The 16,584-nt window shown below is 34.6% G+C and overlaps 1 protein-coding gene across 2 annotated transcripts; it reads right to left on the reverse strand.

Annotated features, from left to right (window-relative positions):
• Positions 1-5,245: 5,245 nt before the first annotated feature.
• LOC110700572 (NAP1-related protein 2-like) lies at positions 5,246-10,762 on the reverse strand. 2 transcript variants are annotated; one of them, XM_021878127.1, is made up of 10 exons: positions 10,470-10,762; positions 9,077-9,199; positions 8,878-8,928; positions 8,648-8,719; positions 8,403-8,516; positions 8,247-8,308; positions 7,541-7,595; positions 7,366-7,437; positions 7,214-7,258; positions 5,246-5,601 (listed from the first exon to the last, which is right to left on the reverse strand). In XM_021878127.1, exons 1-10 carry the CDS (start codon positions 10,596-10,598, stop codon positions 5,542-5,544), a joined length of 783 nt encoding a protein of 260 aa, XP_021733819.1. In that variant the 5' UTR covers positions 10,599-10,762; the 3' UTR covers positions 5,246-5,541. The 2 variants fall into 2 exon arrangements, with proteins under 2 accessions (XP_021733819.1, XP_021733820.1); XM_021878128.1 differs by having other exon boundaries at positions 7,366-7,422; positions 10,470-10,760.
• Positions 10,763-16,584: the final 5,822 nt, after the last annotated feature.

A 16,584-nucleotide genomic window follows, 5' to 3' on the forward strand; every position in this document is an offset into this window, starting at 1 on the left:
TGTTTTCAAAAAAAAAAATACCGCTATAAATTGATTGGTTTATTTGTATTTAACCATATTAGTTAGAAGGCAAAAAAAAAAAAAAAAAAAAACAAAACAAAAAAAAACAAAAAAAAAAAACACGTAATTAATTCAATTTAACGACTTATAAAAGATCGCACAATGTGTTACATAATTAACCAAAGAAAATCCCTTCAATATCGAAGTTAGTTAGTTGGTGGAATGGTTGATAATCAATGTAAAAGGTATAAGTGTTTACCCTAACAAAGTGATCATTCATACATGAAACTATAAAATGAAGGTATTTACATAGGCCATAATTGGAGTATGTAGCATAGTATGTGTTAAATATCTTTTTTTATTGAGCTTGTTTTTGGTGACCGTAAGATAATTGATTCACGATATTATCAATTACAACTTAAGAATACAGTAATATGGATTTTAATTCCTTTAATGAATCGCACTTAATTGCAATTGCACTACTATTTATATTTATAAAATTGAATTTGAATTAAATATACTAGTACAAGATTTTGTTTAATTATAAATTATAATTGAAAATTATTTTATTCTTTTTTTTTTTTTGATTAGTTTCAACTTGAATTGAGCTTTATTTGCTCTTCATATGTTCATTTTGAAATAGTTGTGTTCATTTAGGGGTTTTGGGTAGCTAAATATTAATACACCAATAACTTTTCTGTGTGTCTAATCACACCGTGTGATAGGGGTTATTTGTATGAGTTTCTTATTTAGGGATTACTTGTAGTGGTTACTTACTCAGGAGAGGGGTTACTTGCAGGGGTAACTTACTCAGTCGGTTAATGAGTTTTCTGTGTGAGAGTATCCCATGGTTGATTAAGTAACCCATGAATAAGTAACCCTTATAAGAGCAACTCTAATGGTTGGGAAAAAGGGACTAGCTTGCAAATATTAAAAATCTTAAACTAGTAGCTACACCATTGTTGCACATCTTGTTGATTAGCTTTGGCAAGCAAATTAGCTTTGTAGAGCTAATTAGCTTAGCAAATATTTATTGCTAAACAATATTATTAATTTAAAAATAAATTAATTTACAACTAGCTTAACCATTGGAGCAACAAATAGCTTGAATTGTTGTAGCTTAAGAAGATGATGTGGTATGCCAAGCTATTAAATAAATTAGCCAACATTATAGTTGCTCAAATTTACCCCTTACCAAACGATTAACTCCTGAATAAGTAACCCTTAACCATAACCCTTAACCATAAGTATTGCCTACAAATAACCGCTAATCATAAAAGTAACCTCTGCCACATATAAATTTTTTTTGTTAATACACTCATCTATCACTCGGAACGAGTTGAATATTTGGGTGTATTATAGACAGAATAGAAAACTACTTTGATGGAATACAGGGTGATTCAAAAGAAGTGGGCATACGCGTAAATAGTAATAGTGGCAAATGTGACATAAGTCATTTTCATTGCCTTTTCTTTCCAATAAAACTTAGCCTTGAGAATCAAAATTGCACCATCAAGATTAGAGACCACGTCAGAGTATCTTATCCTAACAACACCCATTGTTTTCCAATCAAAGTGCTCCATGTAGATCTCTTAAACAATGTAGGATAGACAGGATACATCTATATCCTAACCGCTCCCAACACTAACACTTTCCCGTTCCGTTTCTAAAAAACGTGCAACGCTTTAATGAACACCGTTGTCAATATACATCTACGTATATAATTAACAAAATTAATAAAAGTCAATATTATAAAACCATAATAAAACAACTTCTACAACATGCATGCCCCCCCTTTTTTAATACTGTATTACCCATGTTAATGTTCAAGAGTAGAAGAGGAAGATAAGATAACTCCTTCGATCTAAACATATAGCAAGGCGAATTTTCCACCATCTTTACTTGTCGACTAAACATACTTGGTTATACTACTCGTAAGTCGTAACATATAATATGTGTTGGACATAAAATTTAGTTGATCATATGACCAAGCGGGTCCGAAATCAGGCTAAAAGCGGGCCATTTAGGTCATATTTGGTGGTGGATATTTCCAAAAATGTTGGTTTACACCTTTGTGTTCCATCTGGTAGATTGTGATAAATTATGGGAATACTATTGAAGGTATTGATGTGCTCCAACATAATTTTGTAAATAAGTCTCTTGTCTATGCTCCAAGTAAGCGAACATGATCTCAAACAAGTGTTTCTATCCAAATACTTAATTTCTACAATTGGCATGCATAAAGGCTGTTGAAGAGAAAAATTGACCACTTTATATATGCACATATGGTAATGGTCAAAATAAGAACATAATATTTCATAATCCGTAATTTTTATGTCACTAAGTTAATGATATTATTTATCATTAAAATTAAGCAGCTCATTGCTTTTTCGATAGATGATTGAAAAATTAAATGGCTCTTTGCTAAGAATAGTTACTGAAAATTACCGTCCGCGGCATAAGACCAAACCTAGTTCATTATATTTTTGAGTGTAGTTCAAGTACTATTTCGAATACTATTTCGAATCATTCATGTTTAACTTAGGTTGAATTTCAAATGACCTAGTCTATTTTTAAGAGTATGATTGGTTGATTAACGCCATACTCCAATCAAAGCAATCCTTTCAATTAACCTCAAATTGCTTAAAATAACTTTTATTTAAGGCAAAAGGGGTTTATATCTAGGCACATTATTGCAACCATGGGATAACTAGAGATTAAAGCACTAACAAAGAAACAAAAATCAAGTGATAAATCTCATGATAGTAGGGCATGAAAGAAAATAACACTAGATAGAGTTAGGTAAGAAACTAAGAATACTACAAAAACAATGATAATTTGTGGAAATCTCTTTTTGATTAGCATCCCAATTAAGATTAGACTAAGAAAGAAGATAATATAAAATAAAAATTAAAAATTAAAAAAAGAGCAAAAGAAATGAGTTGGTTAAGACCAAAAAGTAGTGAACAAGAAGAAAAGTTGTCAAAGTTAAGTATAATTATATAGAAATGAAAATCCTTTAAGCACTATCACTAGTAAGACTTTAAAAGATGAAGATCTTGTGTTTCTCTTTTTGGGGAAATTACGCTTCATTCCAGATTGAGACCCTAGAAAGTGACTTCTCTCTTTAAATTGAATGTTATTATAATTATTAATTATTTCAATTATTTTATTAATTATTAATAATCTTGGTGGAACATCTGGATATACTTGCGGGAAAAATCATTACTTTTTTTTTTAATTTTTTTTTTTTTTTTGAGGCCGGGAAAAATCATTACTAGGCAACCTATAAATGGTTGTTCAACTTGCACCAAAAAACTAAATTAATGAATGCGATGAATGTTTATTTTGCTAAAAAAATTATGAAGGAAAGTAGAAGAGAATTAACTTAATCGAGTATATGTCAAGAATATGTCATGTATGATCGAGTGAGCCTTATAATGTTAAGAAAAAACCTATTTAATAATCGAACGCTTGAGTTAATATGAAGTATGAGGTAAACAAAGGATTAAATTTATTATGATTCAAGACCTCAAAAATTAGGTTATTGTTGAGTGTTTGTAAGAATTGACAATGTAATATGTTTTATAGGGATGATTTAGGTGGGTTGTCTTGAGATTTAGTCAAAGATTGACATTAGGGTATTTTAGTGTTTCCACCAAGGACAATATGACAAATTTACCTTATGCAAATCCTATTTACAATACCATATCTTCTATTTTTACTCAATTAAGTTACGTTGTTATTTTTTCGTATTACAATCTCATTAACTTAGAGCATGACCAATGGATGACCAAATTAAAACGCTTAGGTCATAAATATATAGCTCAAGATAATATAGGATTCTCAAGCTTGGGGTTTTGCAAAGGATCTTGACTTTTGCTTTAATAAGGTAGCAGCACACATATAGTTTATTGACCTCTAACACTTGCTTAGTTAAGAATGCCAAGCATCACTTTATATTTATTCTCATATCAAAAGAGGTGCAATTGTGGCATACATGTTGCAATGGTGATGTTAGGGAGCAAGGTGAAATCAAGGAACTGAGGATCGCCTGAGAATGGCGTAGGAAAGATGGTCATATATTGCTCAAGCCTTAAACTAAGTCGTAGAATGCTGAAAATAATACTTTCTCCGTTACAAATTACTTGCAACAAAGGGGTATTTTTTGTGAGACATAAAATATTCCTTTGTTACGAGTAATATGCGACGGAGGGAGTAATTTGATAAGGTAGCACAAATACAAGATGAAGGATTGAAGGGCATTTTAGTTGCATTGTGTATGCAATTATATTTTCTTGAGGGAAAATGTTAGGTTGGAAGAGAAAGGCATCAAATTGTGCTTACGTATTAGAAGCAAGTTTAGTACTTCATTTTACGAGGTAAACATTATATGACTTTAACACATGGAAAATGTAAAAACACAAATTCTTTGTTATTTGTTATTGTCTCTATTGCCTATTTGTCCTATCAATTGAGTATGATGCAGTGATGCTTGCCACCTTTGGACATTGGTCACCTGGTATCGGATCGTCAAGAAGAATTCCGGCTTAAAATTCTTAGTTATTTCCGAGTACACAAAGAGCTAAGCATACCCAAGGAAAAAAAAATCATACTATTCATCTGGTTTGAATGAGCAGCAGAATAGGCCCAAATGAGCAACTTATACAACAGGTAAACTTTTCAAGTCATTCTTCATTCTCATCCATTCTTCTTGATGGCAATGGAGTCTGTTTCATGGCAAATTCTACAGACTGTTTTGGTCCAAACTTGTGGGTGAAATAGTTTGTTTACTTCAAGTGAAGCATATATATGTTCAATACTCAAATTTACGTTATAATTTGCTTACTTTTTCAAGTTCAAAACTTAAAATTACACCATCAGCCTAGTTCATATAAGTACACTCAAATATCTCACCAAATGAACATCGATTTCGTGGTTACCGTGTTACCTGGAGAGTAGAATAGATAGCTATAGAGCACTTAAAAAATAATATCACAAGCTTTAATCTCACAAGTCGGGTGATTAGAGAGCTAGAGAACTATCACCTACACGGCTAGACCTGCGCTCCAATAATCGCCACGCCAAAAAGAACACACCATTCTTGCACTCATCATCATCATATCCTTTTTCATTCATGAAGTATGCTGAATAGCCTGTATGCAGAGACATACAGACATACAGTTCAGTCCTGCTAGCACAGTTACAAAGACATCTAAGGAAATTACAAAAAAAATAAAAGAGCACAGAAAAAATATATCAGCATCAGAAGCTTGCATATATATTATCGAGATAGCAGACAAGACTAGTAACCCCGATATGTTACTGTAGAAGGCGGATACCTATTTAAATTAAGCAGAGCTAACACTGAAATAAAAGCCACAATTTGTCATTTCCCAACCTATTAATTCATCATTATCATCCCAACTAATAACCCACTTTACAAAAAAAGCTATAGTAATCCGAAAAGCAAAGCAAAGCAAAGCAAAATCTGCAATAGCATCTTCAAATCGAAGGCCCATCCACCACCAGCTACATTTATTATTCTTCATCCTCGTCATCATCTTGCTCATCATCGTCGTCGTCAGAGCCTTCTTTACCCTATCACATTTAAGAAAAAAAGTCAATTTCACAACATTGTCTAGATTTTCACAGTATGCATTATATTATTGATTGTACCCTGCTGTGTAATTCTTTACCCTTCACCCTCTAAAGCCAAGAACACTTAGCATATTAATGTCTATCCATCGCAGTTTATACACACACGGAGAGAGAGGGGAGTGGGGGAGGCAGCCCTGTATAAGTGAGACAAAAGCTTTGTAGGTGTGATTCCAATATTAGGCTTTTGAGATAGAATTCGATCACGGTGGTCAAGGGTTCTATATCTGAAACCAGAGTACACACTCCACAATAGTACAAATTCAACCCTTTTCAGTTTACGACTGGGTTAGAACTTACGAAGTAGAAGGTTTATTTAGGTGATTAGTGTGAGAGGAAGGTGAAAGATGGTTAAAGTGGATAGAGTACATAAATGATAAGGGTTGACAGTAATCAACTAATCATGGAGATGTTGACTTGTATTAAGGGGATTCTTATGTCTTGGTAAATAAACAAGTGAGAAACTAATTTGGGGTAAATCAATCAGTGAGAAACAATTTAGGGATTTAGAGTAAAATAATCAGTGAGACAATTTAGGAATTTAAGGTAAATTATTTCTTGAGAGGAAGGTGGAAGATGGTTACGGTGAATCGAGCACAAACATTATAGGGTTGACAGTATAATCAGGGAGTTCCGGAGTTGTCGACTTGTTATTAAGGGGATTCTTATTTCTTGGTAAATTAATCATTAAGAAAGAATTAAGGAATTCAAGGTATTTATTTGTCTTCTTCTCTTTTATCCCTTTCCTATTGACAATAGTCACCAAACATGTACATTGGTGAATCTAATTTGTCAACAAAATATTAGTCCCCTGATTCATCACCCAAATTTCTTGCTTCTAAATGATGTAACTAAACATAGAATGCACAGCCAAAAGTAACATAATTAACAACTCATGGCATGTAAGCTCTGGAATAATAAATGACAAAACCACACTATGTTTGGTTTGATTATGGAATAGAGGATTTTTTTTCCTTTTATTTGATTTGATTTGATACCTAAATATACTGGTATGAGCCAAACACCCCCCCCCCTCCCCAAAGGTTTCTAAAGAGGTATGGGTTGAAAAAATCATAAAATAAAATTAAGTATGGGTTTGAAACTCTTAAAATCACCACACAATTTATGGTATGAGTTTAAACCATTCTAAACCCATACTTCTTCATACCTAAATCCTATGAACCAAACACCCTCTCAATGAATGATAATAAAGAAGATAGCTTTGGCTGGGTCAAGTACAATATGGAATGTGAACAATTTTGGGTCTAGGAGTAAGATAGGCGCGCTTTGGGTGCGCTTCTTTGACGTGAGGCATACAATATAAAACAAGTTAAAAAATCTGTCTATGTGCGCCTCAGGTGCACCTCATGCGCCTCGCCTTAAGCAAAAAAGGTATTCTACCCTAATTGCCTAGAGTCTAAGCGGCTAGGCACGCCATTTTATACACTGAATATTGTACACCTTATCACGCTCATGCAACCATCATAAGCTATATTTCTACAGCTGAGCAAGAATTCAATGAAGAACATGAATAAAATTAAATGTCATAATTTACCTCTTCGTCATCATCTTCAGCCTCAAAATCTTCTTCATCAGCCTCCTATAGTATAAATCAAATCGCACATTTTAAGTCATGATATGTACAAACATCATCAAATTTAGCCTAAAAATAACAAAACTAAAACATAATGAAGGTTAAAATATTACATTGTTGAAGTACGTGAGAGGGTTAGGCCATAGGTCCTCCTTGATAATTTCAGCGACCTGCATATGTACCATCTAACTATCATAAGTTGCCAGTTCCAAAAGAGAGAAGCTACTGATATATTTCAATTATTCTGGGCAAACTGATAAAAAAAGGCCACCAAAATAACCCCGTTACCTCGTCATGGATGTCATCATCAGTTTGCTGAGTTTCACTGAACCAGCTGAAGAAGCTGCAAAGGTATGAAAAAAAATCAAAGTGAACTTTTAAAAACATAGTTTCACCAAGGCCAATTTAGTGATCATACACTGATACACCCAAGACTAAACAGTTATTATAAAGCACCAAAAGGAGTGTGAATCCCTCCCAACTAAATAGCCAAGGAAGCATCAAACTAGACCCATCAATCAAAACACAATCAAGTTCAAATAGGGGTATAGAAAATTAATATTGCCTCATGAAGAATGGGGATCAAACCATAAAAAGATCAGCTTATTGAGCCAAGCCAAGCCAAGCAGACTGCTTGAGTGACTTGGGTAGACCACTTCTCAAAGCAAAAAATTCCTCCTTGACCTTAATCCACCATCTTGATCATAAATGTTTCATCAATGGGATTTTTCCATTTACCAAGTCAAGACTCTATCATTGCACTTAAGACCATCCACACAGTCACACAGATGCTTAGACACACAGACATCACTTAAGAGACTAATCCCCCAAACCACGTCTACCACTCTTAATGGCTCAACCAGTAACAATCTAAGAAAACCAGAAAGCTGGAGTAGTAAAGCCACAAGTGTCCTGCTCAACAGAAAAGACAGGCAGAATACAACTAAAAGGCTAGTTTAAGAGTACAGCTGAAGGTCATATAACGAAAATCTACCTTTCCTCAATATGGGCTCTTTTGTTCCCTTTCTTGTCATTGTCTACACCATTTGGGATTCCCTGCACATATTTTTCACAACAAAGTTAATTATCAAGTCAGAGGCATACTAAGCAGTGAAGCGCCTTTAGAAGAAAGATGAAAAAAGGACATTACCATGCCTTCTTTCCACTTAATGGAAGTTGCAGTCACTTTAGTAGTCCCTTCATCAAGAAATGTGAATGTTTTGGTAAGCTTTGTATCTTCAAAATAAGGATTGGGGCTGAAATTCTGGATGCAACACAGAAGATATTACAGATGTTAGTTACTTTCCATAATGAGATGAGATTTATGGATATAATCTAGAAGTCAGACATTATGCAATCAACGCCACATTTAATACATGATTCACAAGTACTTACAAAGGTGATGGAGTATCCTGATTTCACATCTTTAGAATCTTCTACATCGATAGAAGTTAGATGCTTGAAAACCTATCAGCAGAATGAAGTGAATTGAAATGAACAACTCTACAAAATTTCAAAAAAGAAACTGAGATCCTTAAGAGACCTCAATGATCCTCATCTTTTTATTTGCCTTTGAAGTATCTAAACATGTTAAAATTTCCAGAAAGTTATATGATAATAGGTACCTTGTGATCTTCTTCAGTCACTAGCTCACTTAGAGCTGGATGACTAAGAAACTGCACCAGCATATAAAATAAGTTAGCATTAGATATAAATTATAAAGTAATGATTAGAAAGGGTTTTTTCAAGGCAAAATTCTGGAAATTATACAAAAAATAAATAAATTAGAGGTCTAAAAAAGACTTAAAAAAGTAGAGTACTTACAGCAGTCAACCAAAAGTCTGGAATGGACTTTATGATTTCATTTCTCTTATCATAAACTGGCTTTCGAACCTCATTGTACCTCTTCTCCACTTCTAATACTTCATCACTAGCTTTCTCATTGATCTGGAAAAATAAATACAAGCATCTTTCTTTATAAGGTTTCCATAACACCACTCATATCAATCAATAACATCAAAAACGACAATTTTTTTTAACTGTTGCTGGCGTAGGCCACGTGATGGCTGATGCTCACATATGACCAAATTGTTATTGTGAGTTAATAAATGCATATTCAATCATGTAGATTTCTCTACTCACGCTTTAGTAACATTAATTTAGCAGTATACTCTGCAAACTAACTATGTAGCACTTGTTCAAATCTTACTATCTGAGATTCTGAGGAAAGTATGTGAGGAATTAGCTTCTTGTTTTGAGACCATATTGATGGAATACATATCTCTGAAAAGACCACAGTATTCGCTGCTGCTCCGAGATCACAGCCAAAAGTTTTAAATTTACCAACTACAAAGCACCAGTTCAGAATATAGAACCTCAATTGGTGGGTGCTTAGAAAGGTAGCGTGTAGCCTACCTCTCAGTGATCTACACTAAAATGGGATTCTTTCACTGTTACACATCGGAACAATGATCGAAGACATCGAAACAGAACATTTTCCTATAAGTTAAAAGAGCATTAAAAAGACATATATCTATTATTGCAAAACCGAATAAAAAGGATACAAAAGTATAAATATATTGACCCCTCCAGCTTGACACATTTATGACTCTTTGGAATATCATAGTATCCCAATAACTCAAATATTAATCATGAACATAAAATAAATGAATGCATGCTTCCATGAAACAAAGATAACAATTCAGAATATTAATTCATGGTCATCCTACTCATATAGTCCCCCAATCCAACCCAAATTCAAATTCACTAACTAATTAATCAATCATAATCAATTAATCAATTGATTCACAAATTTTCTTAAAAAAAATAATAATAAATCAAAATTCCAACCCTGTCACGAATCGAATCATTTCCTATGTGTATAAATTCAAATTCCACATAAACATCATCAAACAAATTGTCCTGTTTAAGCAAACAAAACGATTATACAGATAATAAGTAGTTAATTTGCGCACAAATTCCACATAAATCAAGCCAATTAAACTTCCAAACAATTCACATGCACACAAAAATCAGCTAATCATAAATACCCATCAACAGAAAACAAAACCCCATCAAAATTCCAAGCAAAAACCAGAACAAAAACACATATTTAAACAAAAATGACATAATTAATTAATTACACAAAACCCACATCAAAAACCCCTCATAAACCCTAAAAAAAAAAAAAACCAAATTAGGGACATAAAAATCGAACCTTTTCAAGATCATCTTGAATTTCCTGAAGCTTTTCAATGGAAAGTACAAGTTCGCTGTCGATCTGTTCAGCATTCGCCTCATCATTCTTGTCAGTAGCCTTCAATTTCTTCCCTTTGTCGGCCACCATTTTTTGTTGTTGATGCTGCAGCTGCTCACTTTCTCTCTCCTTCGAAAAACCCTAAAACTGGAAATCCTAAAACCCTAAAAACGGTTTATGCAGAGGCCCCCTCTTCAAAGAAAAGAACAGAACAGAGGAGAGAGAAACTGGGCAACAAAGTTAGAAATTAGGGTTTTTGTGCTCTGTTTAGCTTGAACCCTACCTAATGAAAAACTGACACGTGGTTAATCAAGGTTGTTTTTGTCATTTTGAAATGTTTTGGAGGTGATTTTGGGTGATTAAAAAAGAGTTTAGTCGCTAAAAAATTTTAGCCGTTGGGTGATTTATGGAAAATTTTTGACACTTTTTTTTTTTTTTTTTTAAGACCACCACAGGAAACTTAATTTATTAAATCAAGGTCCGTGTAAGCTTTTCCTCAAAGAGTTCGTACAAATAAATTCATCACTAGAACCCGTATCCCACCTAGCGGTTAGATGAGCAACCGTGTAATTCTTATTAATGCCTACACCCCCTCAACTAAATAACCATAGCCTTGTTTTAAAAAAATAAATAAAAAATAACCATATAGCCTTTACCCCCACTAAAAGATAAATTACAACCCACCCCCCACTAATCGCACAGTAATTACCCACTAACCATGGTAAGAGCAACTCCAACGGCAAGCTAATTGCCAAATTAGCTTGCCATGCCACCTAGGATTGCAAAGTTATTTTTCCATCTAGCTAATTTATGTCACAATGGTTAAGCTAATTAGCATTTAGATTTTTCAGCTTTATTTTTTAAATAATTAGTATTTTATTAGAGACAATTAATTTCTAAGCTAATTAGCTTAGCTAAGCTAATTTGCTTGGCATAAGCTTGGCCAAGCTAATTATTAAACTATCCTCCAATGGTTTGGCTATTAGCTTGAAAATTATTAAAATTGCAAGCTAATCCCTAAAGGCAACCATTGGAGTTGCTCTAACTTCAATTAACCACCCGTACGGCCTTACCCTACATATATATACATACAAAAAAAAAAAAAAAAAACTATGTCAAATCATTTTCTCTTTCTACAACATTCTTCTTCATCAATTTTTCTACACTTTCTCTCTCATCAAAACCAAAAAATCCGATTCGAATAATATCACTCTAAAATTACTCCAAATTACTTCAAAATACTTTAAATGTCTGACATTCGCGAAGAAATTCTTCAATTGCAACAACATTCCAAGAAAGAGTAAGTATTTTGTTCACAATTTTGTTATGTAAAAAAAATACAATTTTGTGTATAAACCTTAGCTTTTCAATTTTTATTTGATATTATATGTTCTGAAACATAATATGCTATTATTACAATTACTTTTATGTAAAAATGATTAAAATCTACTATGTTTTGTGCTATTTTTGAAAAATTTAGTTAATTTTATTATAGAATTTACAAATTTTGTATTACACATGTAAAAATCATAAGGAATTATGAAATTGTTCACCAATGAAAATTAAGTATAGAGTATAATTGTCCTAATTTTCTGAATTAGTTGAGTTTTCGTAGATTTACTGAGATTTAAATTAGTTTATATTGAAAATGACTTTTCGATATATGTTCATTTTCATGTTGATAAATGTTCATTATGATGTTAGTATGTGATCATTTACATTCGTACCTTAGATCTACTATAGGGTTTAGTCTTGAGATAAGATTACTCTAGTTTTATTTATGATCATTCGCATAATATGATGAATGTTTACTAGTATTTAAACAAATGTTATTTAAATTTAAATAGTTACATATTCATTCTCATATATATATATATATGTATATATATATATATATATATATATATATATATATGTATATATATATAATAGTTACATATTCATTCTCATTCTTGGTATTTTACACTAGGCGAAAATATGAATTGGCCACCGGTTCAAAACCCCCCAATGCCACCGGTTTTGAATCGGTGGTCACTTGGGGGGTGGCAATAATCTTCTAAAAAGCCACCGGTTCAAAACCGGTGGCAAAAACAAGTATTAACCGGTGGCAATAATGTCCTGCTTTTTTTTTTGGATATTACATATAAATGCCACCGGTTAACCGGTGGCAATAACATACATGATTGAATTTTTTTTTTATTTTGCTACAATTATAATGATAATAGTAATATAAAAAATTGTAGTTAAACTATCAGGCAAATACAATAGGAGAGCAATGAAATATAATTTCATTATATTCAACAATAACAGTAATTGTACAATACAAAAAAAAAATTACAATGAATTATAATAACAATGAAATTCAACTTCAAATTATTATTTTACAATACAAAATCAAAAAAAATATATAATAATAATTACAACATCAAAAACATTATTCCAAAATCAAAGTCTTGAATCTTGTTGCATCAATTAACACCTGCATCAATTAAAACCCAAAAATTAATAAACTCACAAAAAAATGCCTAATAAAAGCCAGAAAATTCGCCTAACAAAACATAGAATATCAGTTAACAAAATAAAACCCAGAAAATTCGCCTAATAATAATCGCATAAAAAAATTAATACGAAAAGGATGAAAATCCTAAAAAAAAAAAATTGTCTGTAGATCCGAAAAAACAAGAACTCTAGATTCAAAAAAAGTAATATGAAAATTAAAGGATGAAAACCCCAATAAATCAACTAAAATTAGTTTTAAAAAAAACCCAGAAAAAACCCACAAAAATAAAAACAAAAACCCCGAAATTGATTTTCATGAACTCAGAAAAAAAAACCCAGAATTAAAATCGAATTAAACCTAAGATATCGAATTAAAATCGAATAAAAAACTCAGAAAATTCGATTAAAAAAACCCAGAAAAAATCGATTTAAAAACCCAGATAAATTGGGTTTAAAAACCCAGAAAAACAAAGAAGAAATCGAATAAAATAGATTAAAATTAAATCAAATAAAGTTCGAATTAAAATCGAGTAAAACAGAATTAAAATCGAATTAAATTTTTTTTTAAAAATCGATTAAAATCAAACCCTAACCTCGATTAAAGTCGGTGTTGCTCATGCATGTGTTCGTGGTGTTATTGTAGCGGCGGTGGTGTTATTGTTGCGGGGGTGGTGGAAAAATTGGTGGTGGTGGTGGAGATCGAAGGAGAAGAGGTGATGGTGAGATCGAGGGAGAAGAAATGGTGGTGGAGATCGAGGGAGAAGAGATAATGGTGGAGATAGAAGGAGAAGAGGTGGTGGTGGTGGTGCAGATCGAAGGAGAAGACCGATTGAAGGAGATGAGAAAGAGAGGAGAGAGAAAGAGGAGGAGAGGGAAGAGGGGAGAGAGAAACGGCTGAGAGGAGAGAGAAAGAGGAGGAGAGGAGAGGGAAGAGGGGTTTATATGAAGAAGAAGGGCTGGGTTTTTTTTTAATCAAATATTGCCACCGGTTCAAAACCGGTGGCCTTAAACATTTTTGCCACTGGTTCGGTTTGAACCGGTGGCAATAATATTTGCCTTATACCCGCCCATTTTTTAAACCACCGGTTTATAAAAACCGGTGGCCTTTAAGCGGTGGCATTTTCAATTTTTCTACTAGTGTTACTGCCGTTTATGCTAGTCCGGCGACCAAAAGAACTGATCTTTGAAGAGAATTAAAAGACTTTGCGGCTACTCATAATAAACCTTGGATGTTAGCCGGGGATTTTAATGATACTCGTTTTAGTCACGAGAGAAGCTCTAGTTGTCCTGAAACCTCGAGGCGTGCGGCTAGATTTAATGAATGGGTTGAAGATATGGGCCTGCTAGAAATTGAATTCAGTGGCCCTAGTCACACGTGGGCAAGGGGAAATTCTGTTGATACTCGTACCAGTGCCAGACTTGACAGGGAATTATGTAATGGTAAGTGGAGTCTAAGGTTTGCAAATGCAGCAGCGAAAAATCTTCCAGCAGTCCAATCTGACCATTGTCCCCTATTGATTTCCCCGAATGGCTTTGATCCTATTTCCTCTATTAATAAGCCATTCAAGTTCCAGGAAGCTTGGCTTACTCATGAGCAGTTTCGGCCTTTTCTTGAGGAGAAGTGGGATAAGTCAGGGCCTCTTATTCCACAATTAAAAAGAGTAGCTTCGGATTTGCAGGAATGGAATAAAAACGTGTTCCATAATATTTTTAAGAAGAAACGAAATCTGGTAGCTCGAATTTCAGGGGTGCAAAAAAGTTTGGCAGAGCAAAAATCTCGTGACTTAATAAAACTTGAAGCCAAATTGCGTAAGGATCTTGATGAGGTACTCGAGCAAGAAGAATTACTTTGGTACCAAAAATCGAGGGTGGAATGGATTAGAGATGGGGATCGTAACACATCCTACTTCCATCTTAACACTATTGCAAGGAGATGGAGAAATAATATTACTGCTATTAAGGAGCATGCGAATGGAGATTGGCTTTATGAGAAGGAACAAATTCAAGATAATATTGTTTCTTATTTTAAAAATCTGTTTGCTGAAGAAGAATATCCCGTACACCTCCCTATGCCTACGGATATTTTTCCCGAGTTCACAAATAGAGATTGGGACATGCTCTCGTGGCCGTTTGCTAGATGTGAGGTAGAAAAAGTGGTTTTCGAGATGGGTGCTATGAAGGCTCCGGGACCGGATGGTTTTCAAGCTCTATTTTTTCAAAAACATTGGGACCTAGTGGCAGAAAATGTGTATAAGGTCGTTTTGGATGCTTTGAATGGAAAGGGCCTATCGGAAAATTTGAATGATACCTTCATTGTTCTTATCCCTAAAGTTGATAGTCCGGAGTTGGCTAATCAATTTTGCCCTATTAGTCTTTGTAATGTGGCATACAAAATTATTACGAAGACTATTGATTAGGGGATTTTGCTCCCACCAATCGGAATGCGCCACGTGGGCCAATCAGGTCCTGCCAAGTGTCCCCCAGTTGTACCTCTCAGGGCTTGCCACGTGGCACACGCTTATTCGTCCACCCTGGACCTATTATGTCATGACACGTGGCATACTTCATGCCTAATGGAGAAGTCGGCCACCTAGGCCCAACTTCCGAGGGAAGCCCAATCAGCCCAAGGTTAACCTAAACCTAGATTGGCACGTTTCCCGAGGTTATAAATACCTCCCTTAATCCTCATTAAGGGGGATTACGTAGATTACGCACATTAAACACTCTCACCTAGAGAGACCCAATCACTTTAATTTCCGCATTAATTACTCCTTAATCAAGTACTAACTTGACCGTCGGAGGCGGATCTCCAATCATCCGGAGCATCCGTTTGTTTTGCAGGTACAGGCGTCCGGTTCCAGTCTCGGAATTGTAACTCTCCCGCAGGACATCAGAAAACCCCGAAACATTTTGGCGCCGTCTGTGGAGAGAGTACTTCTGAGATGGCATCCACGTATGTACCCGCTCCTGAAGAAAGATGTCCCCTGGACGACCCTCTAGTTCAGTCGGACCACGATACTGAGAATGAATTTGAAGTTGAAGCTCACACAGCTTCAGACGGGACCCTAAGGGCCCGACGTACCCGTCATACCGAAAGGAGGGAACGAGAACATCTTTAAACTGTAAGCGAGCCAGCAGGCGCACCGCCTGTTCGGCAGCAGCCGACTGATGGGTCTGCTCCCATCACAAGGAACGAACTCATGACCTTCATGAGGGACTTCAAGGGAGAAATTCAAGAGTTGATCAACAAGAAGCCGCCTGCTCTGGACAAGGAGCAGTCGGCTAAGAAACCCTCCACTTCACGGAAGAGGAAGCCAGTTCAAGGGCGAGAGGCGACCCCTCATCCTAAATCTAGGAAGTGGGAGCCACCTGCCCTTGATTTCACAAAATACCGTTTTCCTACTCCAGGAAATAGGAAACTTGTTCGTCATATTCAGGCGGACGGGTCGAGGAAAACATACACAGACGCTCGGCTACTGCTAGAGCAGAAGAAGAGTGACCGATTGTCAGAGTCGGCCTCTACTTCAAACTTCCAAGACAGTCTGCGAAATACCTCGATGAGGCATACTCAGTCGTA

The sequence above is a fragment of the Chenopodium quinoa genome, unplaced genomic scaffold (assembly GCF_001683475.1).
Source record: "Chenopodium quinoa cultivar QQ74 unplaced genomic scaffold, ASM168347v1, whole genome shotgun sequence".
NCBI classification, from domain to species: domain Eukaryota; kingdom Viridiplantae; phylum Streptophyta; class Magnoliopsida; order Caryophyllales; family Amaranthaceae; genus Chenopodium; species Chenopodium quinoa.